Raw genomic sequence first — 25,289 nt, forward strand, 5'->3', positions numbered from 1 at the left:
TTGAGTCCTGACTGAAGGAGGGAGGAAGAGGCCTGGTCAGATTGAGATAGGGAAAAAACGATTTGAGAATCGTCAGCGTAGGTGAACAGAGTAAGCCCCGCACGGTCCGCGATGTAAGCCAAGGGAGTGACATATGGATTAGAAAGGAGAGGGCTGCGAATCGAGCCCTGAGGTACTCCATAAGGTGAAGAGTAGGTTTTGGAGGTCGAAGAATGTGAGAAAATCTGAAAGGTCCAGTTGGTCAAAGATGTCAGACATTTTCGGGCTTTGCCACCAATGCCCATAGCAGCAAGGGATCTGAGGAGAATGTTATGAGAAATAGTGTCGAAAGCCGCACTAAGATCGAGTAGGATCAGTACAGCTGTGTCTCCTCTATCTAACATAAGACGAAGATTCTCGGTAACGCCCAAAAGCGTAGTCTCAGTCGAAGCCTGGGCGAAAACCAGACTGGGAAAGTGCAAAAGATTGTTGGTGGCGATGAACTGGGCTGAGTGATGATGAATATGCCTTTCCAAGACTTTAGAAAAGGCAGGCAGCCGCGAAATAGGGCGAAAATTTGAGAGGACTTTAGTATCGGCATCTGGCTTCTTCAGCAGGGGAGTCACCATAGCATGCATCCAGCAAGCTGGGACTGTAACATTTATAGAAAGGTTGAGTGTTGAACAGATCATGGAGAGCTGCGGTGTATCTAATAGTCGAAGAATAGGAATGGGGAGAGGATCGGTGGGTGAGCCTGATTTTACTTTGCACAAAATCTCCATGAGGGTTACAGGATTGAGTTCTGGCCATGAGAGTAGAGGGGGGTGAGTAAGAATGGAAAAATGACTCATGTCACTAAGACTAGTGGCCAGCGTAGGAGAAGTGCTGCCACAATTTTGATAAAGTATGTCCTGATAAATCTTTTCAATTTTCGTGGTAAAGAACCGTGCAAGTTCATCACACTGTTTGCTATTAAGAGGCGGAGGTTTAGCTACGGTGTGAGATCCTTGACTAGACCGAAGAACACTTTGATTTGTTCGTTGCTTCAGTAATAGTTTTAGCGACGTAGTTGGCCCTAGTCTGGGCGCACGTTCTGTGATAACGCTTCAGTTCTTTTTTTATAGGCGAGGCCTGCCATAGGAGAATAGTCCTTTCTCCAGATCCGTTCTAGTTTTTTGCAGTTGGACTAATCAACTTTCAATAGTTCACTGAACCATGGAGTGGGCGTTTTATGGGTGGCCAGTTTCTTATGAGACGAAGGAAGGCAGATGTTGATGGCTTCAGAGAGCCACAAATTAGTTGTAGAGGCCGCTGCTTCCATATCCTCCAGCTTGTACAAGTCAGTGGGGAGATGTAAGTCTAAAATCTTTTTAAAAGCAGCGATATCGAGCTTTTTCCAGTCCCTTTTGATGGTAGTCGCAGAAACTCTAGGATGGAACAGAGTGCCCGTGGATGTACGGGTGAATCTAATGAGAAAGTGGTTGGACCAATGGACAGGTAATGCAGGGAGACACTGTACATGGGGGGAGGTTGGAAAAAATGGGGTCAAGTAAATGACCACCTTTATGTGTGGGGCCACAATTGTGTAATTCAACCTTCATGGCCGAGAGGTCAGCAATTAGGTTTTTGCCAGCACTATTATTCAAGTCTTCCATGTGTATATTTAGGTCACCAAGAATCAGGAAATTACATAGCCACCATACTTTTGAACTCCAGTAATCTGAGAAATTTGATGACCAAGTATTTGCGGAGCCGGGAGGGCGGAAAACCAAAAGTCCTGTAAGGGTATACTTTGGATGGAGAGCAAGTTTGAAATGAGCTGCCTCGCAATCGCTTAAGGTGATAGCGTCAAGCAGACACTGAAAATTTTTCTTAAAAATGATCGCAATGCCTCCTCCAGTTCTGTTAGGCCTAACGATGGCATAGCAGGAGGGCAACGCTTCAGCAATGTCCTGGCCAGAGCTGTCATGAAGCCATGTTTCAGTGAGAAACAAGGCGTCCGGTCACTCTTCAACCGGAAGATCCAAGATCTCACGTTTGTGCTTGGCTAAGGAACGGCAATTAAGACTGAGGAACGTAAAAGTAGTCTTTGAGGAAGGCAAGGTGCGCGGTATACAGCATCGACATGGCTGAGGAGTCTCCACAAAGAATGTGCAGTGCAGGCAGGACCTAGGGACTTCATCTTTCATATCGAGAATGATGCAGCCCTGCTTAATAAAGGTCCTGAGAGCGAGCAATCGATCTGCAGAATATGTAACCCGCATCATAAGATTTTGACCAGGGGGTATGGCCCCTGGGCCCGTTTGGGCGCACCGCTGGCGCGCCCGCTGCGCGGACGGATGACGAATGTCTTTTATACAGGATGAGGGCAGGAGGTTCCAATCAACTGGTCCGCACCCAGAAAGTACCACTAATATGGCGGCTTACCCCCAGTGCATCCCGCGGCAGCGCCTATTCGGCTGCAAGGGACTAGGGTACTAAAGCGGTAAGAAGGCGGAGTGCAAATAGCAGTATTAAAAACAAATTTAAGAACAGGTAAGGTAATCTGTGTCGATCTTTCCTGGCTTCCGCCTCAGGAAAGTACTAGGTTCTCAAAGTCAAATTGCATATTCACCCATGTGTTTTACCTCCGCGTTGACTATCTTTTGAAAGTCTTCTAGTGTTAATTTTATGCCCACTAGGATGTGGGGATCTTTTGTGTTCTGAAATCAATTTTCCATATACTCTATTTCCTTTTCAAACCTGATTAGATGACTCCTTAAGGAACGAAGGACCACTGCATGTTTAGAAAACATGAACACTCAAATATAAACTTTAAAGGATTCCCATAATGTGACGAAGGGATCAACCGATCCCACATTGTGTTAAAAAAAATCCTCTCTAGCCTGTGCTAGCTCGGCCCTAAAATCTGAATCTAGTAAAGTGTGGTGGGAAACGTCAAGTGAAAGCTGGGATCCGCCATCCTCCATATTCTAATACCAGCAACACTGGGGAATGGTCTGAATAATTCCTGTAGAGGGGTTCACCGTCTTGAACCCTGGTCACCAGGATTTTGGAGATCAGCCAGAAGTCTATACTGGTGTGCATGTTGTATACAAGGAATGAGTGTATTCAGCCCCCAAGGCTGAAACTATGTCTCCGTACTTCCATTAGGGTCTTCGTTTCCATCATGTCTAGTATGATGCACGCCACTGCAGAGGGACGCCTGGGGGCACCCTTAGATTGATCTAAATTGGGGTTCAGAATGTAATCAAAATCTCCTCTCCCGAGTTCTGGAAACCCAGGCCATTGGTAGAGAAACGACCCGAGAGAGTCATAAAACTGAAGATCATCATCATAATTTGGGCCATACATATCCACCAGCAGTAAGGCACGATCTTCTTTATTGCAGATGCCAATTGAACTTTAGCTTTGTTCACGACCAGTCAGCTTTGCCCATTATGAAGTCCCTCTGCTGGCTCTGACCCCCACAGGCCGACTCCTGTATAGTGTTTCCCAAAATGTAGAAAAGCAGCCTACAACTGTGCCGATTTGTTCTGCAGGCTCTACCTTCTGCGTGCCGATGTCGTATGCTAGTATAACTGCACCCCTCCAATTCCAGGAATAATAATTCAGGGACGGGGCACACCCATACAATGCTTGTATTTCTGGGCCCTCTCCGACATGTGATCTGTGCCTGCATCTCCTTCGGCGGAGCACCCCAGCACTCAAAAGCGCCCCCAGAGGGTTTTCTTCGGTTCCTCCAAGGCTACACATGCAGATTATTCCTTAGTTTCGGATCCAGTCAGCCTAATCTAATATTATCACAGGCTCCCCCACCAGAGCAGACACCCACCGGCCGCACACTTTATTTGTTTATTCCATTGTATCTTTAAGTGACCGTTTCACCATACTAGTGTCAATGGGGGATTTGAGCCTAAATTGGTAATTACCCACAAAAAGCTGTGTGGTTTCTGCTGGGGCTTGTTCCGCTATATTTTCCTGTTTTATATTTTCTGCAGTGTGTTAATCTTATATATTTCCTACAACACAAGTACCCCTAATCCAAGCCCCACCTGGCAGCTCTCCACACCAACTAGGAGGCAATCGGCAATGGCCTTCACCCAGCACAGCATTCCTCTGCATAACCTTCAGAGTCCGGCCCAGCCTGGTCTTCGCCATATAGGAATTGCTATCAGCAAGGAGTTAGAGGACGGGAGAGACCTAGCTGGTTTGTATAGGATGAATCTGAAAGAGACACGTTAGTGATAGATTCCTTACCTTAGAATATCCCCAGGCGTCAGACTGGATCCGGAAAGTTTTGCGTAGCAGTACCCTTGCGCGTCGGTAGGCGTCGTCTGCGGCTCCGCGTCCGTTGTGGGCGCCGTGATGACGTCGTCGGAGTACTTAGACACCGCCTCCGCGTGCTGACGTCAGTTCTTCTTTTTTCCGCGCCAGTCAGCGCAGATCTGGAAAGAGCAGTTCCCTAGTCACTTTTTGACTAAACTTTTGTGATCTTTTTTGATCCATTTCGAAGTCTTTACGACTCCGACGGTGCCGTTAGGGATGCCCGGCTTCAAGCATTGCGACGAGTGCGACCGTACCATGTCGGTCACGGATCCCCACCGCTTGTGCCTGATGTGTTTGGGCGTCGACCATGACGACGAGGCCTGCCCTGACTGTCGGGCCCTCTCGAGGAAGGCCAGGCGGGAGCGGTCCCGCAGGTGACTCGAGATCCGCCAGTCGGCCCCGCGCCGTGTGAGGTCCCGGTCCCAGTCCCACGGGAGGTCGAGGGACCGGTCGTGGGGACGGAGCCGTCACAGCTCCGGGAGTCGGCGCCACTCCTCCGGGTCCAAGTCGTCAGGTAAGAAGCATAAGAAGTCGAAGAGACATCATCGCTCTTCTGACCCCCCCCCCCCCCCCCCCCGACGCTCGCGCGACGCGGCCGGGGGTTCGGGTGACACCGCCCACGCGGCTCCTCGTGAGTCGCGGGCGCCGCGTTCGGCCCCATACCCCCCGGTCCCTGGTCTGAACGCGACGCCGGAGGAGATCGAGCGCTTCCTCATGGCCATGAGGTCCCTTTCTCCTCCGACGGGTTCCGCGGCGCCTTCGGGCCCAGTGAACCCGTCTGGGGGCCCTAGTGGGTCGGGGGCTACGACCCCGATGCCGTCGGGTGCTTCGGCCTCTACGCCGCCGGTGCCTTCGGGCCCCGCGCCGCAGAGCTCCACGATCCCGCCGCTGCCCTCGGGCTCGTCGCCGCAGGGTACAGCGGCCCCGGCGTCGTCGGTGCCTTCGGGCCCGGCGCCGCAGGGCACCGCTGGGCCCTCGTCGGGCGATGGATCGTCACCGGTGGACCTTACGACCCCCCCTTCCCCGGCGTCGGTCCGTGTGGTGTCCCCTCCGGCGCCGTCCTCGGGCGGCGCCGTCCCTGATGCCTCCTCTCACTGGGTTCCGACGTCGGGTCGACGCCTGCCGGCGCCACTCTCGATGCCGTTCGGAGAATTTCAATTCTATGAACCCACCCCATTCACTTATGACCCTGAATCTCAGGAGAATTGGGAGGGGTCTGAGGACCCTCTGACCAGGGAGTGTCAGTCTAACATGGACTGGACAGGTGAGCTTGGGGAGGCCAGTGGCCTGGACACCTCTCCAGACACTGGTTTTGTCTCTCCTCCTACCGTGGCTTCGGAGGAGGGTGCAACTTATAGTGTGGTGTTGACGAGGGCAGCCAAGGCCTTGGGCCTTGAGCTCCCCGTCGCGGCCGTGAGGACTAACCTCCTCACTGAGGTCCTTAAGCTGCAGTCATGCTCCATGGAGCCTCTGCTGCCGTTTAATGAGGCCTTGACGGACGTTCTTTTGGGCACTTGGTCCAGGCCCGCTACAGGTTCGCCTGTAGATAGGAACGTGGCCAGACGCCACCGCCCGGCCCTGGGCGACCCATGTTTCCTGTCCACCCACCCCACCCCCGAGAGTCTGGTTATCCAGGCCTCTAACTCCCAGACCGCCTTTCCGACGGCTCCTCCCGATCGGGAATCCAAGAGGTACGAGGCCTATGGCAAAGAGGTGTTCTCGTCCCTTAGCTTGGGACTGCGGTCTTCCAACACCGCATGCCTCTTGGGCCGTTACACCCACTCTCTGTGGGAAACGGTGGCGGAAGTGCTGCCAGAGTGTCCGTTGGAGGTACGGGCCAAACTCGGCCAAGCCCTAGTGGAGGGCCGGGACGCAGCGAAGTACTCCATCAGGTGCGGATTGGATACTACTGACTCGCTGGGCAGAGCGATGGCTACGACGGTGGCGATACGACGCCACGCCTGGCTGAGATCCGCCAACTTCTCGGCAGACGTCCAGAATACACTCATGGACATGCCGTTCGATGGCCGTCGCCTCTTTGGCGACAAGGCAGACCACGCGCTTGAGTGCTTTAAGGACTCCAGGGCTACGGCCAAGTCCTTGGGCCTCTCGGCCCCGCGCCAGCAAGTGGGTGCCTTTCGCTCCTTTTGTGGCCAAGGAAGGGGCGTCACCACACGTGCCGCCAGCCACTCGCCGCAAACTGTCGTCCAGCGCGGCGGCGGCCGTGGAAACCGCTGTGGAGGCGGTCGGGGGAACAAGCGGAGCCAGTCCACACCTGCCCCCGCAGCACCCGCCTCTAAGTCCTCCTAGTCCGTGCTTTTCGGCCCATGTGACGCCGGTGGGAGGCAGGGTTCGCCATCACCCCTCTCACTGGCGCACAGTCACTTCGGACAGGTGGGTGCTGCAGATCGTCCGAAGGGGCTACTCCCTCCCCTTCGAGACGAACCCTCAAGCCATGCCACCGCAACACCACCGCGTATCGGGGGATCACTTGCGGCTCCTGCAGGAGGAAGTTTCGGCCCTCTTGGCCAAGGGGGCCATCGAGCGCGTTCCTGGGCCAGAAGTAGGTCGTGGTTGCTACTCCCACTACTTCCTGGTACCCAAGAAGGGCAAAGGGGGCCTACGCCCTATCTTGGATCTGAGGAACGTCAACGGCTTCCTCCGGAAGGAGAAGTTCAAAATGCTGACATTGGCTCAGGTCTTAGCTGCCCTAGACCCAGGAGACTGGATGGTAGTGTTGGACTTGCAGGACGCATATTTCCACATCCCCGTCCTGCCGGCCCACCGGCGTTACCTGCGGTTCACGGTAGGCCTCGAGCACTTTCAGTTTACCGTGCTCCCCTTCGGCCTTACCAGCGCCCCACGGGTGTTCACGAAGGTGATGGCGGTGGTCGCAGCTCACCTGCGCAGGTTAGGGGTATCAGTCTTTCCCTACCTAGAGGACTGGTTGTTAAGGGCGGCCTCGCCCCAGGCAGTCGTCAGCCACCTCCAGACTACGGCGGATCTCCTGCACCAGCTGGGATTTTCCATCAATGTGCCGAAGTCACACCTGTGCCCCTCTCAGAAGCTCCTTTTCATCGGAGCGGTTCTTGACTCGGCGCAGTTTCGGGTTTACCTGCCCGAACAGCGGGTCCGGGATATACAGGCTCTGATTCCGGTCTTTCGGCCGTTATCCCGGGTTTCGGTCAGGTTGACGCTGCGGCTTCTGGGGCTGATGGCCTCCTGCATCCTTCTGGTGCATCACGCACGGTGGCGGATGCGGGCTCTGCAGTGGGACCTGAAGTTTCAGTGGGCCCAGCACCGGGGCAACCTGTCCGACCATGTCCTGATCTCGGAGGGCACTGCGAGACAGGTGCAGTGGTGGCTCACGGACCGCGATTGGGTCAACGGCAGATCCCTCTCCCTTCCCTATCCGGAGCACGTAGTTGTGACGGACGCGTCCCTCCAGGGCTGGGGAGGCCACTTGGGAGAGGCGGAGATCAGAGGACTCTGGTCTCCGGCGGAGTCCCGGCTCCATATCAATCTGTTGGAGCTGAGGGCGATTCGTCTAGCACTGAAAGCATTCCTCCCGTCTGTCCGAGGGAGTGCAGTGCAGGTGTTCACGGACAACACCACCGCCATGTGGTACTGCAACAAACAGGGCGGAGTGGGGTCGTGGACCCTTTGCCAGGAGGCTCTGCGTCTCTGGCAATGGCTGGAACATCAGGGTGTGACTCTGGTGGTTCAACACCTGGCAGGTTCTCTGAACGCCAGGGCGGACGAACTCAGCCGTCGGTGCTCGATGGATCACGAATGGCGTCTGAACTCGGACGTGGCGCAAGGCCTCTTTCTGCGATGGGGAGAGCCTTGGTTAGATCTACTCGCCACCGAAGAGAACGCGCAATGTCATCAGTTCTGCGCGTTGGAATTTCCAAGGCGGCGCTCGCTCGGAGACGCTTTTCGTCGCGAGTGGAGCTGGGGTCTGTTTTACGCCTTTCCGCCTATACCTCTTCTGCCCAGAGTGCTGAAGATCAAGCGCGACCGGGCCCAAGTCATCCTTGTGGCTCCGGACTGGGCACGAAGGTACTGGTATCCCAAGCTACTCGGCATGTCAGTCGATCCCCTGGTTCGCCTGCCTCTTCAGGAGGACCTTCTGTCGCAGCAGCAGGGGACGGTCCTCCACCCGAACCTGTCCAGTCTCCACCTCCATGCTTGGAGATTGAGCGGCGACAGTTGAGGCCATTTGACTTGCCTCCTGAGGTTTGCAACATCATTCTGGCAGCCAGGCGTCCCTCCACAAAAACGGTATACGCCTGCAGATGGAACAGATTTGTGGCATGGTGCACAGCAAAGGCTGTGGATCCCCTCAATGCCCCTCTCTCTGAGGTTCTTCTATTCCTTCTTTCTCTTGCCCAGCAGGGCTCTGCTCTGGGCACTATCAAGGGCTATCTTTCGGCTCTTTCAGCCTTTCTGAGGCTGCCTGACCAGCCTTCTTTGTTCAAGTCCCCTATCGTAAACAGATTCCTGAAGGGCATCACTCATACCTTTCCTCCTGTTCCTTTCGTGATGCCTCAGTGGGACTTGAACCTGGTTCTAACTTTTCTGATGTGCGCTCCCTTTGAGCCACTTCATAACTGTCCACTTCGCCTTCTTTCTTTGAAGACTGTCTTCCTGGTAGCCATCCCCTCTGCCAGGAGAGTGAGTGAGCTCCAGGCCCTCTTTTGTAAGCCTCCTTTCCTTTCAGTCCATCCGGACAAGGTTGTTTTGAGGACTAGGCCCTCCTTCTTGCCTAAGGTGGTCACGGCCTTCCACATTGCGCAGTCCATCACATTGCCCACCTTCTTTCCGCCTCCGCACCCCTCGAGAGAGGAGGAGAGGCTCCACCGTCTGGACCCAAAACGCGCACTCTCATTCTATCTGGATCGCACACGCCAGTTCCGGGTGGATGATCAACTCTTTGTTGGGTAAGCGGGCGCTAAGAAAGGGAAAGCGGTGCACAAGAGGACCATCTCTCGATGGATTATCATGTGCATCTGAAAGAAACACGTTAGTGTTAGATTCCTTACCTTAGAATATCCCCAGGCGTCAGTCTGGATCCGGAAACTTTTGCGTAGCAGTACCCCTGCGCGTCGGTAGGCGTCGTCTGCAGGCGTCCCCTGCGGCTCCGCGTCCGTCGTCGGCGTCGTGCGCCGTGATGACGTCGCTGGAGTACATAGACGCCGCCTCCGCGCGCTGACGTCAGTTCTTCTTTTTTCCGCGCCAGTGGACGCAGATCTGGAAGAGCAGTACTCCGGTCTTTGACCAAGTTTTTCGACTTTTTTCTCTATTGTGCCTGATAGGATGCCTGGATTTAAGAATTGCGATGACTGTGAGCGCACGATGTCGGTCACAGACCATCACCGCCTCTGCCTCCGGTGTCTGGGCCCCGACCACGACGTGGAATCGTGCCTCGACTGCCGGGCCCTTACCAACAAGGCTAGGCGGGAGCGGTCCCGCAAGCTGCTGGAGCTCCGGGTGTCGGCCCCACGTCGGGACCGGGAGCGGTCCCGGTCCGGCCGGAGGTCGGGGGAGCGTTCGAGGGAGCGGTCGCGGAGCCGCGCTGGGCGCTCCGGAAGTCGACACCACTCGTCAGGCTCGTCAGGTAGGAAGCACAAGAAGTCGGGGCGTCGTCATCGTACCCCCGACTCCCCCCGACGCTCGCGCGATGCGGCCGGGGGCTCGGGTGACCCCAACCCCGCGGCTCCGCGAGAGTCGCCGGCGCGGCCTGCCTCATACCCTCCGGTCCCTGGGCATGGCGCGACGCCTGAGGAGATCGAGGCGTTCCTCATGGCCATGAGGGCGCTCGCTTCTCCGACGGGGCCTACGGCGCCTTCGGGCCCAGTGCTACCGTCTGGGGGCCCTGGCGGTTCGGGTGTCCCTGCCTCGGCGCCGTCGGGTGCTCCGGGCCCGGCGTCGCCGACGGCTCCGACCCCGGCGCCGCAGGGGCCTTCGGGATCGGCGCCGGCTGGTCTTCCGGCCTCCCCGGCGCCGTTGCCATCGGGGTTACCCCCGGCGCCGTCCCCGCGCGGCGCCGGTTCTCCACTGCCGGTTCCGGCCGGCGGTGGGGTTCCGGCGCCGGCTCCGGGCGGCGCCGTCCCCTTACCTTCTCCGACGCCGGACGCGGCGCCGGATGGGCGTCGCACGACGCCGGTCCCGGCGCCGATGGGGCCCATGAACCCCGAGGAGCCGGTCTTCATCATTGACTCCGAATACGGAGAGGATGAGGAGTACGGTGAAGGTTGGGAGGGGTCCGAGGACCCTCTGGCTCGCGAGTGCCAGTATGACCCGGACTGGACGGGTGACTTGGGGGATGCCAGTGGTTTGGACGACTCCCCTAACCCTGGTTTGATCTCTCCTCCAACCGTGGCATCGGTGGAGGGAGCTGCCTATTCTGTGGTGCTGATGAGGGCTGCCAAGGCCTTAAACCTTGAGCTCCCCGTCGCGGCCGTGAGGCCTAACATCCTCACCGAGGTCTTCAAGCCGCAGTCATGCCCTTTGGAGCCTCTGCTGCCGTTTAATGAAGCCTTGTCTGACGTTCTGTTGGGCACGTGGTCCAGGCCCGCTTCAGGTGCGCCTGTTGATCGGAACGTGGCCAGGCGCCACCGTCCTTGTCCGGACGACCCCAAGTACCTGTCTACCCACCCCACTCCTGAGAGTCTGGTGATCCAGGCCTCGACCTCCCAGTCCGCATTCCCGTCGGCCCCGCCCGACCGGGAATCCAAGAGGTATGACCAGTTTGGAAAGAAGGTCTTCTCGTCCATTAGTTTGGGCCTGCGGTCTTGCAACACCGCCTGCCTCTTGGGCCGCTACACCCACTCTGTGTGGGATACGGTCGCGGAGCTGCTGCCAGAATGCCCCATGGAGGTGCGGGCAAAGCTCGGTCAAGCTGTAGCTGAGGGCCGGGATGCAGCGAAATATTCCATTCGGTGTGGTCTTGATACGACCGACTCGCTGGGCAGGGCTATGTCTACGACGGTGGCGATTCGCCGTCACGCCTGGCTGAGATCCGCCAATTTTTCGGCTGATGTCCAAAATACCCTGATGGACATGCCGTTTGATGGCTGTCACCTGTTCGGTGACAAAGCGGACCACGCGCTGGAACGCTTCAAGGACTCCAGGGTCACGGCCAAGTCCTTGGGTCTCTCGACCCAGCGTCAGCAACCGGGTTCGTTTCGTCCCTTTCGTGGCCAAGGAAGGGGCGCCCCCACACGTGCTGCCAGCCACGCGCCGCAACAATCCTTCCAACGCGGTGGCGGCCGTGGAAACCGCCGTGGTGGCGGTCGGGGACAACGGCGGGGTCAGACCACACCTTCCCCCGCAGCATCTACCCCAAAATCCTCCTAGTCCGTGCTTTCGGCCCCATGTGACGCCAGTGGGTGGCAGGGTTCGCCATCACCACGCTCACTGGCGCACGATCACTTCGGACAGGTGGGTGCTGCAAATTGTCCGAAGGGGCTACTCCCTCCCCTTCGAGACCTCTCCTCCAGCCATGCCACCGCAGAACCACCGTGTGTCGGGGGACCACTTGACACTTCTGCAGGAGGAAGTTACGGCCCTCTTGGCCAAGGGGGCCATCGAGCGCGTTCCTGGGCCAGAAGTAGGGCGTGGTTGTTATTCCCACTACTTTCTGGTGCCCAAGAAGGACAAGGGGGGCCTACGTCCTATCTTGGATCTAAGGAACGTCAACGGCTTCCTCCGGAAGGAGAAGTTCAAGATGTTGACGTTAGCTCAGGTCTTGGCTGCTCTAGACCCGCAAGACTGGATGGTAGCGTTGGACTTGCAGGACGCCTATTTTCACATCCCCGTCCTGCCGGCCCACCGGCGTTACCTGCGGTTCACGGTAGGCCAGGAGCACTTTCAGTTTATCGTGCTCCCCTTCGGCCTTACCAGCGCCCCACGGGTGTTCACAAAGGTGATGGCGGTGGTCGCAGCCCATCTGCGCAGGTTAGGGGTTTCAGTCTTCCCCTACCTAGACGACTGGTTGTTGAAGGCGGGCTCGCCCCAGACAGTCGTCCACCACCTTCAGATGACGGCAGACCTCTTGCACGGCCTGGGGTTCTCCATCAACGTGCCGAAATCACACCTGTGTCCCTCTCAAAAGCTCCTTTTCATCGGAGCGGTTCTGGACTCGGCGCAGTTTCGGGTTTATCCTCCGGAACGGCGGGTTCGGGATATTCAGGCTTTGATTCCCATCTTTCAGCCGCTATCCCGAGTCTCGGTCAGGTTGACGCTGCGGCTGCTGGGACTGATGGCTTCCTGCATCCTTCTGGTGCATCACGCCAGGTGGCGGATGCGGGCTCTGCAGTGGGACCTGAAGTTTCAGTGGGCCCAGCATCAGGGCAACTTGTCCGACCACGTCTTGATCTCGGAGGGCACTGCGAGACAACTGCAGTGGTGGCTTACGGACCGCGATTGGGTCAGGGGCAAGTCCCTCTCCCTTCCCCAACCGGAGCACGTTGTCGTGACGGACGCGTCCCTCCAGGGCTGGGGTGGCCACTTGGGAGAGGCAGAGATCAGAGGCATCTGGTCTCCGGCGGAGTCCCGGCTCCATATCAATCTGTTGGAGCTACGGGCGATTCGTCTGGCACTGAAGGCATTCCTCCCCTTTGTCAACGGGAGTGTAGTGCAGGTGTTCACCGACAACACCACCGCCATGTGGTACTGCAACAAACAGGGCGGTGTGGGGTCGTGGACCCTTTGCCAGGAGGCTCTGCGCCTCTGGCAATGGCTGGAACGTCAGGGCGTGACTCTGACGGTTCAACACCTGGCAGGTTCTCTGAACGCCAGGGCGGACGAACTCAGCCGTCGGTGCTCGATGGATCACGAATGGCGTCTGAACTCGGACGTGGCGCAAGGCATCTTTCTGCAGTGGGGAGAGCCTTGGTTAGATCTATTCGCCACAGAAGAGAACGCGCAATGTCATCAGTTCTGCGCGTTGGAGTTTCCAAGACGGCACTCGCACGGCGACGCCTTTCGGCGCGAGTGGAGTTGCGGTCTGTTATACGCCTTTCCGCCTATACCACTTCTGCCCAGAGTGCTGAAGAAGATCAGGCGCGACCGGGCCCAAGTTATCCTTGTGGCTCCGGACTGGGCTCGAAGGTACTGGTATCCCGAGCTACTCAGCATGTCAGTCGGTCCCCCGATCCGCCTGCCCCTTCAGGAGGACCTTCTGTCGCAGCAGCAGGGGACGGTCCTCCACCCGAACCTGTCCAGTCTCCACCTCCATGCTTGGAGATTGAGCGGCGGCAGTTGAGGCCATTTGACTTGCCTCCTGAAGTCTGTGATGTTATTCTGGCAGCCAGGCGTCCCTCCACTAAGTCGGTATACGCCTGTCGGTGGAACAGATTTGTGGCATGGTGCACAGCAAAGGCTGTGGATCCTCTTTCTGCCCCTCTTTCGGAGGTTCTTCTGTTTCTTCTTTCTCTTGCCCAGCAGGGCTCTGCTCTGGGCAGTATCAAGGGCTACCTTTCTGCCCTTTCAGCCTTTTTGAGGCTTCCTGATCAGCCTTCTTTGTTCAAATCCCCGATTGTAACTCGATTCTTGAAGGGCATCACTCACATGTTTCCACCTGTTCCGTTTGTGATGCCTCAGTGGGATTTGAACCTGGTTCTAACTTTCCTGATGTGCGCTCCCTTTGAGCCCCTTCATTCTTGCCCTCTCCGTCTCCTGACTTTAAAGACGGCTTTCCTGGTTGCCATCACCTCTGCCAGGAGGGTGAGTGAGCTCCAGGCTCTTTCTGTCCAACCTCCTTTCCTGTCCATTCATCCTGACAAGGTGGTTCTGAGGACTAGACCTTCTTTCCTGCCCAAGGTTGTTTCGGCCTTTCACATCGGGCAGTCCATCACCCTCCCTTCCTTCTTCCCGCCTCCGCATCCTTCAAAGGATGAAGAGCGGCTCCATCGTCTGGACCCAAAACGTGCGCTTTCATTTTACATGGATCGCACACGCCAGTTCCGGGTGGATGACCAACTGTTTGTTGGCTACGTGGGTGCGAAGAAGGGACGGGCGGTTTGTAAACGAACCATCTCTCGATGGGTCGTCCTCTGCATCAAAGCGTGCTACTCTTTGGCTCGGAAGGAGCCTCCTGTTGGGCTGAGGGCCCATTCCACTCGGGCCACGGCGGCTACTACTGCCCTGGGCCGGGGAGTCCCCTTGCAGGACATTTGCCAGGCGGCTACGTGGGCCTCGCTGCACACCTTTGCGAGGCACTACTGCCTGGACAGTCAAGTCCGGAGGGATGGCTTCTTTGGCCGTTCTGTCCTCCAGGACTTTCTGGTGTAGTTTTGTATTGGTTCGCAGACCCACCACCGGGGTTGGTATTGCTGGGGTATGTATTCTAAGGTAAGGAATCTAACACTAACGTGTTTCTTTCAGATGAACAAGTTACTTACCTTCGGTAACGATATATCTGTAAGAAACATTAGTTAGTGTTAGATTCCTTACCGAACCCACCCATCCTCCCCGTTCTGCGAACTGATACCTAGGGTTAAGGTCATCCCTTTCAGGGCCCTAGTTTGTACATGGCACCAGTGTTGGTTCTCTCATGGCTCTGCGTCTCCTGGCGCGGAAAAGCTGTGTGCAAAGAACTGACGTCAGCGCGCGGAGGCGGCGTCTATGTACTCCAGCGACGTCATCACGGCGCACGACGCCGACGACGGACGCGGAGCCGCAGGGGACGCCTGCAGACGACGCCTACCGACGCGCAGGGGTACTGCTACGCAAAAGTTTCCGGATCCAGACTGACGCCTGGGGATATTCTAAGGTAAGGAATCTAACACTAACTAATGTTTCTTACAGATATATCGTTACCGAAGGTAAGTAACTTGTTCATCCAGGCGTGTAACTCCTTGGCTAAGAAGGAACCCCCCTGTTGGGCTGAGGGCTCATTCCACTCGAGCCACGGCCACTACAACTGCCTTGGGCCGAGGTGTGCCCTTGCAGGACATTTGCCAGGCAGCTACGTGGGCCTCGTTGCTCACGTTTGCTAGGGACGGCTACTTTGGCCGCTCCGTTCTCCAGGACTTTCTGATGTAATTATTGGTTCGCAGACCCGCCACCACGGGGATGGTATTGCTGGGGTATCTATTCTAAGGTAAGGAATCTATCACTAACGTGTCTCTTTCAGATGCACAAGTTACTACTTGTGTAACGATATATCTGTAAGAGACATTAGTTAGTGATAGATTCCTTACCGACCCACCCATCCTCCCCGTTCTGCGAACCGATATCTAGGGTTAAGGTCATCTCCTTTCAGGGCCCTAGTTTCTTGGCACCAGTGTCGGTTTTTGTCATGGCTCTGCGCTTCTGGCGCGGAAAAGCTGTGGCTAAGAACTGACGTCAGCACGCGGAGGCGGCGTCTAAGTACTCCGACGTCATCACGGCGCCTACGACGGACGCGGAGCCGCAGACGACGCCTACCGACGCGCAAGGGTACTGCTACGCAAAACTTTCCGGATCCAGTCTGAAGCCTGGGGATATTCTATGGTAAGGAATCTATCACTAACTAATGTCTCTTACAGATATATTGTTACACAAGTAGTAACTTGTGCCTCTGTTGGACAAGTACTCTGGGCCTTTATCGTAGAAAGCTCTGAGTCCGTACCAGACCTTTAAACCTTGCATATTCTTTGATGGGCAACCAGTGCTGTTCATTTAGGCCCACTTAGATGTTCTCTCTCCTGGAGAGACGTAACAGAAGCCTGGCGGGAGCATTCTACACCAACTGTAATCTCTACAGCAGGAAGACCCCTTTACATTTCGTCGGCATAGTCCAACCCTTAAGTGATCAGGGCCTGGATCAGTTTTTTTGCTGTGGAAGGGAAAGAAAATAGAGCAAACTTGCAAATATTTTTAGCAGGCCAGAGCAGATGCCTACTACCCCCTTCTGGCGGGTGAAAGAAGCAGTGGTATTGAATTTTGCCTTGAAATTGCACGCTACCGTGGTTGGGGAGCATCCTTATGTCAGTGGCCGTTGTCCTAGCTGAGTTTTTAGAGATGTAGGAAATCCACGATGGTTTAGATTTTGGAGGGTTGGTTGCATAGTTTGAGAGAGGTTGTAAAGGCTGAAGCAGGGCTTTGGGTGCGTGAACTTTTTAATGATTTTTAATACCTCCCCTGGTTTGTTTACAGAAATAGTCTTATCTGGCCTGTATAAAAGTTATCTGGGGCTTTCTTGATTTCTGGATGATAAGTATTTAGAGCCTTCTTTAAAGCAATTTGCTAATAGAAATGTATTGATGCCGCCAATCTCTTTCCAATTTGTTAGTGCTTTTTGAACACCTTAAGGTCCTTGTTGAACTAAGGTGCTGACTGTCTTTTTACTGAGGGCTTAAAATCTCGGTTTAATGGGTGCGATCTGGTTGGCCACCTGTATGTGAGGAGTTGACCGATCTGACATCAACTTCCATGTCCCCACTCCTATGCGGGGGATGCTCCGCTGGAGAGGCACTGGCACAATTATGGTGGTTTAGAGAGGAACGTGACCTATATCCACAAGGGCAGTGGTCCAGTGAAATTGAATGAGAGCATGGTTAGATCAGGTCATGGGTTTAATGTCAAGTACCGAGACTTGGTTGTTGGAAAAAATGGTGTCTACAGTGTGACCTGCATTGGAAGTGGGCTGGGTCACAAATTGAGACTATAAATAAGACTACACAAGAAGGGAATGTGTGTCAACTGCCTACGGTATAGGATCAGCGTGAGGCATCTCTCTATAAGCAAACGGATATCTCAAGCAGGGAGCGAAACCATGAATAACACAACACCAGAAGATGTGAAAAATATATGGAGATGTACCCACAAAAACAATAATACAGCTCATAAAGTGTCCCCCCAATCCAAGTGGATCCCCGTAAAATAAATGCCCAAAACTTCATCCTCTCAGTTACACAAAAGCACTCTCCCATAAAATCAGTCATACCACAATCTCATCCATACATCTGTCATGCTGTCAAAGCCAACCAATTAAAAATACATATATTGACAGGAGCCATAGATAAAAATGGTAGTGGTATCATGAGTAAACCTTTATCTAGGTGGAACAGTACAATACTATGTAAAGATGCACAGCCGGGTATTGGCTGTAATACAAGTATTTAGATCTGTTGTGCTAATAATCAAGAATTGCCATATACATATTCTTTATTTAAATAGCCTTGGTTTCATATGATCGTGGAGAGAAGGAATAGTAAATAGGAGATATTTGGATAATTTATATTCCTCTTTCTTTCCATGGACCACAGCGTGGTTCCTGTCATGCAAAGTACTGACGCTCGTTTTGGTGAATGACTTCAGTGCACCCACCACCTTCTTCAGGGCACAATTAAGATGGAAACCAGACGGTGTGCCACGTACATAATTTGGGTAAGGCGGGTGCCAAACAAGAAGTAAAAATCAGGGCTCCATTAACAGCGAATAATGACCCTTGGCATTAATACACGGTCAAAGCCAACGTCCGATGCCAACGTCTGATGCAACTTCAAGCCGAGGAATAGAATTACTTAGAAAAGGAAGAATAAATTCTTCGAGTAGTAGGATGAGAAACTCAGTCTACGCAGGAATGGCAGATCTGTCCAGCTCAGGCCTTGGTGAATACCAAGTCCGGGCAGTCATGGACCCCCAGAGAACCGGGGCCGGGTACAAAACCTCTGTCCAGAAGTGGCGCAGTCCACTAAGGGTTCATCCTGGGGCGATAGCCCCCTCTCGTACGGCTGTAAAGCATAGTGCCCCAAAGAGTCTGAGGTGATCCGGCAGTCAGAGGAAGATGTCGGAGGGGCTCCGTCTGAAATGACCGGCGTCCTGTATCTGCCTGTAAACAAATCGTTAACTGAAAAAAGTTCCAAGATGACATATTTTCCAAAAGAAGTTGGTCATCTGGGTCAGAAGATGAGTCCACATGTATATTGAGGTCCCCTAGTACTGTAAAATTTGAGTATTTTAACATGTTCTTAGAGGAACTGGTCCAGGGTAGGTAAGACATCCTATTAAAGGGGAAGATTGATAAACCGGTAAGAACAATATGACAAGTGGTATAGTGGCAGTGTTACTGACTTGAAACCAGGATTCTAGTTTCAGTACTAGGAATCAAATGTGTATTGTTGAATTACTATCTCCTTACCCACTATATCTGTAAATGAAATGTTGTATATATGTGAAATCTAGGTTAAAACAGATCGCACAAGTCTTTCCCGGCCCTCCGACACTTGCCCCTGATGTAGCACCCAGGGGACTGATCTGAAATACGATGTGACTGCACACCTTTACGCATCCGGCGAACCTCACGGGCATTCTTAATCTTTCCAACTGGGAGGTGGGCACCTTGGGCATTTACTGTGCTACGCAGGGCTGCTGCTAGTTTTATTCACTTGGATCTAATATTGGCTATACTCTGTGGCAGACACTGTTTACCCAATGGGCTGAATCCGAGGCTTTGGCATTGCAAAGGGCAGATGCATTGGGTCTTCGCCGGTGCCCATTAGCCCCTGGCTGGGTGGACCTGCTCTTCAAATTCACTGACCCACAGACTAGATCTTCCTCCGTCTCTGCTGGATCTTTCTCAGCCCCAAAAATCTTTCAGACGTTAAGGGCGCACCTTTTGACCTTTTCCACACCCTCTTATGGCCCATCACACCCTCTTATGACCCATCACCTCAGCCCCTCTCCCCCAGCCCACAGCTGGACCCCTGACTCGTGGTCACCAGGACCCTTCGTCATCAGTCCTTAGAGTCAGTCCTCTGATATGTGTGTGACCTCCCCAACTGTATGCTTTGCATGTTTTGCCATTTCATGTTATATACCTGTTAAAAAAAAAAAAAACCTCAACGAAGACCTGTTTTATATAAAAAAAGAAAAGGTAAACAGTAGCCTTAATAATTAAAGGTAAATGAAGGGCAAAGAAGTCCTTAAAATTAGGAGACCATTTTTTTATTGAGAGTGCAGGTACGTTATCCATCCTCTTGCATGAGGAATATTCATATATGTTGTTTTAGTGTTGGTATGTTAAGAAAAGAAATGGACAATAAGCCATTTGCATGGAGTATGTAAGACAAATTCACACTGCTTTACGTAATGGGGTTTGCAAAGCAAACCTGAACTTGATAATGCAGGAACTAGTTATCTCGCAGCTGCCACTGGCAAACTGGCTCTAAATGTAGCTTAATATATTGCATCTAATGTTGTTACTGGAAGCTATTTTATCATGGTGGTCTGACAAAATGTTTATTTCAGAATTGGGAGGTGCGGTATAACCGCGACTCGCCTTTGACGCCGCGTCATGACGTAAACGCTCCGGACTTGTACATCCCCAGTGAGTATCCAGTGGGTGCTCATTGTTCCACTGTGATGTTTCTCTGAGATCTTTGACTGACATTCTTAATTTTCCTATTTTTGCTTTGCTTTTCCTGGAGTCTCTTATTCTCTATGCAATTTGGCTCTCTGTACCTCTGTTGCCCCGTCTTAAATTTCCTTCCTTATTGATTCATTCCTTGCTTCCCTTTTTTTGCTGTTCCTGCTGCTTCAATCTGAAAGAGACACATTAGTGATAGATTCCTTACTTTAGAATATCCCCAGGCGTCAGACTGGATCCGGAAAGTTTTGCTTAGCAGTACCCCTGCGCATCAGTAGGTGGCGTTGTGCGCCTCCACGTCAGTGGCTTGGGTCGTATGCGCCAAGATGACATCACGGAGACTACTTGGGCGCCACCCATGTGCGCTGACGTCAGTTCTTTCTTTTTCCGCGCAGATCCGGATTAAGCACGTACCTCAGTCAATTTTTGACAACTTTTTTGAGACTTATGTCTCCTGGTGCACGTAGGGATGTCCGGATTTAAGTCTTGTGGCTCGTGCCGCCGTAACATGTCGGTGGCGGACCCCCAAGATGTGTGCCTCTACTGCTTGGAGCCCGACCATGACTCCCGGGGCTGTCGAGACTGTTGAGCCATTGCTCGAAGGCCTTGCGGGAGCGGAGCCAGAAGTTGCTGGAGGTCCGGCACTACTACACCGCCGCTCCGGTACTAGGGAGTGTGTTCGCTCTCCGACGCCCCTTGTCGCTCCGCCCCTGCGATTCCTCGGAGCCGGGGAGTCCCGCGGCCTACCCACTATACCCACATCTGTTGGCGACTCCCAAACAGATGCAAGAGATTATTGCTGCCATGGACTGCCTTTTAAGGCCCAGGGCTCCTGCCGGCATGCCTTCGGGCCCTGCGGTCCCATGTCCAGATCCTGTTGGCCCGGCGGCACCGCCACCTGCGCCAGCCCTGGCGCCACAGGATCCTGCGCCTCTGGCCCCAGCGCTACTAGGTGCAGCGCCGCTGACTCCGGCGCCGCCCTTGCCCCCGGCCCCGGTGCCGCCGCACTGGGTGCCGATTTTATCCCACCCCTGCCCCGGTTCTTCGACCATTTTGTTCCGGGCTGGGATCCGCATTTGGATACGGTGCTGACTCAGCCCCTACCGGCGTGGTTTTCGGCGCTGTTCCCGACGCCGCTTGCTCCCGCTCCGGCCCTGCCTCCGCAGCTGTCTTCCTCTACTCCGTGGCCAGACGAGGACTGGGACGGCTCAGAGGACCCCCTTGCCCATCAGTGTGACTCCGAGCAGGATGAGGTCGACGACGTTCAAGATGCGGTCCAGCTTGATGTGCCTTCTGACCCGGTGTTTGCCTCTCCTTCACCCACTATGGAGGAGGCCGCTTCCTACACCGTGGTGCTGTGACTGGCTGCGGAGGTTCTCCATCTCGATCACTCAACGATGGCCCTTATGACCAACCTCCTTACGGAGGTGCTCTAGACGGCATCTACGTCGTCGGAGCCGCTACTCCCTTTCAATGAGGCTCTCACCGAAGCCTCTTGGGCACTTGGTTGCGGCCGGCCTCTGGGGTACCGGTGGATAAAAACGCCGCTAGGCATCACCGCTCGGCTATCCTGCCTTCTTGGCCACTCACCCCACGCCTGAGAGCCTGGTCATTCAGGCCTCGACATCGCATAGTGCCTTTCCCACGGCTCCGCCGGATAAGGACTCTAAAAGGCTAGACCAATTTGGCAAGAGGTTGTTCTCAGCCAGCTTGGGGTTACGGTCGGGTAACACGGCCTGCTTATTGGGCCGTTACTCCCACGCGATGTGGGATTCGGTAGCCGAGATCATGCCTCCGTATTCTGAGGAGGTCCAGGCTGTCCTTTCCCAAGCGATTGTGGAAGGCAAGGATGCGGCGAAGTTTGCCATCAGGTGCGGTTTGGACACCGCTGACTCATTGGGCAGGGCGATTTCCACGACTGTGGCGTTGTGGCGCCATGCCTGGTTGCGTTCCAGTGGGTTCTCACCCGATGTCCAGGGCTCGCTCATGGACATGCACTTTGATGGCTCCCGCCTTTTTGGCGATCGGCCGACAATGCCCTGGAGCGCTTTAAAGACTATAGGGCCACGGCCAAGTCTTTGGGTCTATACACAAAGAACCCTGCCACGCCTGGACTTAGTTCCTTTTGTGGCCAGAGCAAGGGCGCCCAAGCACGCTCCTCCAACAAGCCTGTGTAGAACCAGCCTCCGCACCGCCGTGGATTCCGCAGGGGCGGGTTTGGAAACAAGCGCGTGGGTCAGTCCACCGCTACCCCCGCTGCTTCCACCTCTAAGCCTTCCTAATCCAAGCTTCAGGGGAGCACCCCACGCCGGTGGGTGACAGGGTCCGCCACCACCTCCACTACTGGCGCAAAATTACTTGGGACAAGTGGGTGCTGCAGATAATCTGCTAAGGTTACTCACTCCAATTTCTGTCCTCCCCTCCAGCCATGCCACCTCGGTACCACTGCATGTCGGGGGATCATTTGTCTCTTCTCCGTCAGAAAGTCATGGCCCTCCTGGCCAAGGGGGCCATTGAGTGCGTTCCCGGTCAGGAAGTAGGGAGTGGTTGTTATTCCCACTACTTTCTGGTCCCCCATCTTGCACCTCGGACGTCAATTGCTTCTTTCTGAAGGAGAAGACCAAGATGCTAACTCTGGCTCAGGTCCTGGCTGCCCTGGACCCTGGAGACTGGATCATAGCGTTGGACTTGCAGGACGCTTATTTTCACATTCCTGTGCTGCTGGCCCATCAGCGCTACCTGTGGTTCACGGTGGGCCGGGAGCATTTTCAGTTTACCGTGCTCCCCTTCTGCCTTACCAGTGCTTCTCGGGTGTTCACGAAGGTGATGGCGGTGGTCGCAGCTCATCTGCGCAGGTCAGGGGCGTCCGTCTTCCCCTACCTCGACGACTGGCTGTTGAAGGCGGGCTCGCCCCAGGTAGTCACCCACCTCCAAACTACGGCCGACCTCCTGCATTTGCTGGAGTTCTCAATCAATGTGCCGAAGTCGCACCGGAGTCCCTCTCAGAAGCTCCCTTTCATCGGAGCGGTTCTGGATTCAACGCTGTTTCATGTTTATCCTCCCGAGCAGCGAGTCCAGGATATTCAGGCTATGATTCAGCTCTTTCAGCCTCTATCCTGGGTTTCAGTCAGGATGACCCTCTGGCTTCTGGGACTGATGGCCTCCTGCATCCTGCTGGTGACGCATGCCAGATGGAATATGCGGGCTCTGCAGTGGGACCTGAAGTTCCAGTGGGCACCGCATCAGGGCAACCTGTCCGATCACGTCCAGATCTCGGAGGGCGCTGCACGACCGTTGCAGTGGGGGCTCATGAATCGCGATTGGGTCAGTGGCAGATCCCTCTCCCTCTCCCTTCCCCAACCGAAACACAGTGGTGACGGATGCGTCCCTCCTGGGCTGGGAAGGCCACATGGGAGAGGCAGAGTTCAGAGGCCTCTGGTCTCCGGCGGAGTTCCGGCTCCATATCAACCTTCTGGAGCTGTGGGCGATCCGGCTTGCACTGAAGGCATTCCTTCCCTCAGTCCGGGGTAGTGTAGTGCAGGTGTTCACGGACAACACCACCACCATGTGGTATTGCAACAAACCTGGCGGGGTGGGGTCGTGTACCCTATGTCAGGAGGCTTTGCACCTCTGGACATGACTGGAACATTAAGGCATTACCTTTGGTGGTTCAACACCTGGCAGGTTCTCTGAACGCCAGGACGGACAAATTCAGCCGCCCGTGCATAGTGGATCACGAACGGCGTCTGAACTCTGAAGTGGCGCAAGGTCCCTTTCTGCAGTGGGGAGAGCCTTGGTTAGATCTATTCACCAGCATTTCCAAGGCGGCACTCGCTCGGACACTTTTCGTCACGAGTGGAGCTGCGGTCTATTGTACGCCTTTCCGCTTATACCACTTCTGCCCAGAGTGCTGAAGAAGATCAGGCGCGACCGGGCCCAAGTCATTCTTGTGGTTCCGGACTTGGATCGTAGAGTATGGTATCCCGAGCTACGCAGTATGAGAGTTGATCCCCCGATCTGTCTGCCTCTTCGGGAGGATCTTCTGTCGCAGCAGCAGGGGACGGTCCTCCACCCGAACCTGTCCAGCCTCCACCTACATGCATGGAGTTTGAGCGCAACAGTTGACACCTTTCGATCTTCCTCCTGAAATCTGTGATGTTGTTCTGGCAGCCATGTGTCCCTCAACCAAAACGGTATACGCCTGCAGGTGGAATAGATTTGTGGCATGTTGCACTGCAAAGACTGTGGATCCCCTTTCTGAGGTTTTTCTGTTCCTTCTGTATTTAGCCCAGCAGGGCTTTGCTCTGGGCACTATCAAAGGTTACCTTTCAGCCCTCTTCGCCTATCTACGGCTTCCAGATCAGCCTTCTCTTTTTAAGTCCCCGGTTGTTAACAGCTTCCTTAAAGGCATTACACATACGTTCCCACCTGTGCCCTTCATAATGCCTCAGTGGGACTTGACTCTTGTCTTGACTTTTTTGATGTGTGCACCTTTTGAGCCCCTTCATAACTGTCCTTTACGTCTTCTCACCTTGAAAACTGCTTTCCTGGTAGCTATCACCTCTGCCAGAAGAGAGAGTGAGCTCCAGGCTCTTTCTTCCAAACCTCCTTTCCTTTCTGTTCATCCGGACAAGGTGGTTTTGAGGACTCGTCCTTCTTTATTGCCAAAGGTTGTCACGCCCTTTCACATCGGGCAGACCATCACTTGAACCACCTTCTTTCCGCCTCCGCATCCTTCCAGGGAAGAGGAGAGGCTCCACCGTCTGGACCCTAAACGTGCATTAGCATTCTATCTGCAGCGTACGCAACAGTTCCGGGTGGATGATCAGCTCTTTGTTGGCTACGTGGGTGCCAAAAAAGGTCTGGCTGTGCACAAACGGACCATCTCCCGGTGGGTTGTTCTGTGCTTCTGTTACTCCTTGGCCAAGAAGGAGCCTCCTGTGGGGCTGCGTGCCCATTCCACCAGGGCAACTGCAGCCACTACTGCCTTGGGACATGGCGTTCCCTTGCAGGACATTTGTCTGACCACTACATCGGCCTCGCTGCTCACGTTGACCAAGCACTACTGCCTTGACAGTCCAGTCCGGAGGGACGGCTTCTTTGGCCGTTCTGTGCTTCGTGAATTCTTGGTGTAAACTTGTTCGCAGACCCACTAACGGGGTTGGTATTGCTGGGGTATCTATTCTAAGGTAAGGAATCTCTTTCAGGTGCACAAGTTACTACTTGTGTAACAATATATCTGTAAGCGACCTTAGTTAGTGATAGATTCCTTACCGCCCCACCCATCCTCCCCGTTCTGCGAACTGATTACTAGGGTTAAGGTCATCCCTTTTAGGGCCCTAGTTTTATGCACCAATGGTCAGTTTCTTGTATGGCTCTGCGTTTCGTCGCGGAAAGTCATGTACAGAACTGACGTCGGCACACGTAAGTGGCACCTATGTAGTCTCCGTGACGTAATCTCGGCATAAACGACGCCAGCGACTGATGCGGAGCTGCACAACGCCACCTACTGAGGCGCAGGGGTAATGCGAAGCAAAACTTTCCGGATCCAGTCTGACACCTCGGGATATTCTAAGGTAAGGAATCTATCCCGAACTAATGTCTCTTACAGATATATCGT

At 54.5% G+C, this 25,289-nt stretch overlaps 1 protein-coding gene across 2 annotated transcripts in view; it reads left to right on the top strand.

The window, feature by feature from the left end:
* The window catches only part of YIF1A (Yip1 interacting factor homolog A, membrane trafficking protein), a 135,793-nt gene that overhangs the window by 57,031 nt on the left and 53,473 nt on the right, over positions 1–25,289 (top strand). For both annotated transcript variants that reach the window (XM_086938361.1, XM_086938362.1), the window contains exon 5: positions 19,552–19,630. In XM_086938361.1, coding sequence (XP_086794487.1) covers positions 19,552–19,630 — 79 coding nt within the window. The remainder of the gene's footprint in view (positions 1–19,551; positions 19,631–25,289) is intronic.

Source organism: Lissotriton vulgaris, chromosome 9 (assembly GCF_964263255.1).
Source record: "Lissotriton vulgaris chromosome 9, aLisVul1.2, whole genome shotgun sequence".
NCBI lineage: Eukaryota > Metazoa > Chordata > Amphibia > Caudata > Salamandridae > Lissotriton > Lissotriton vulgaris.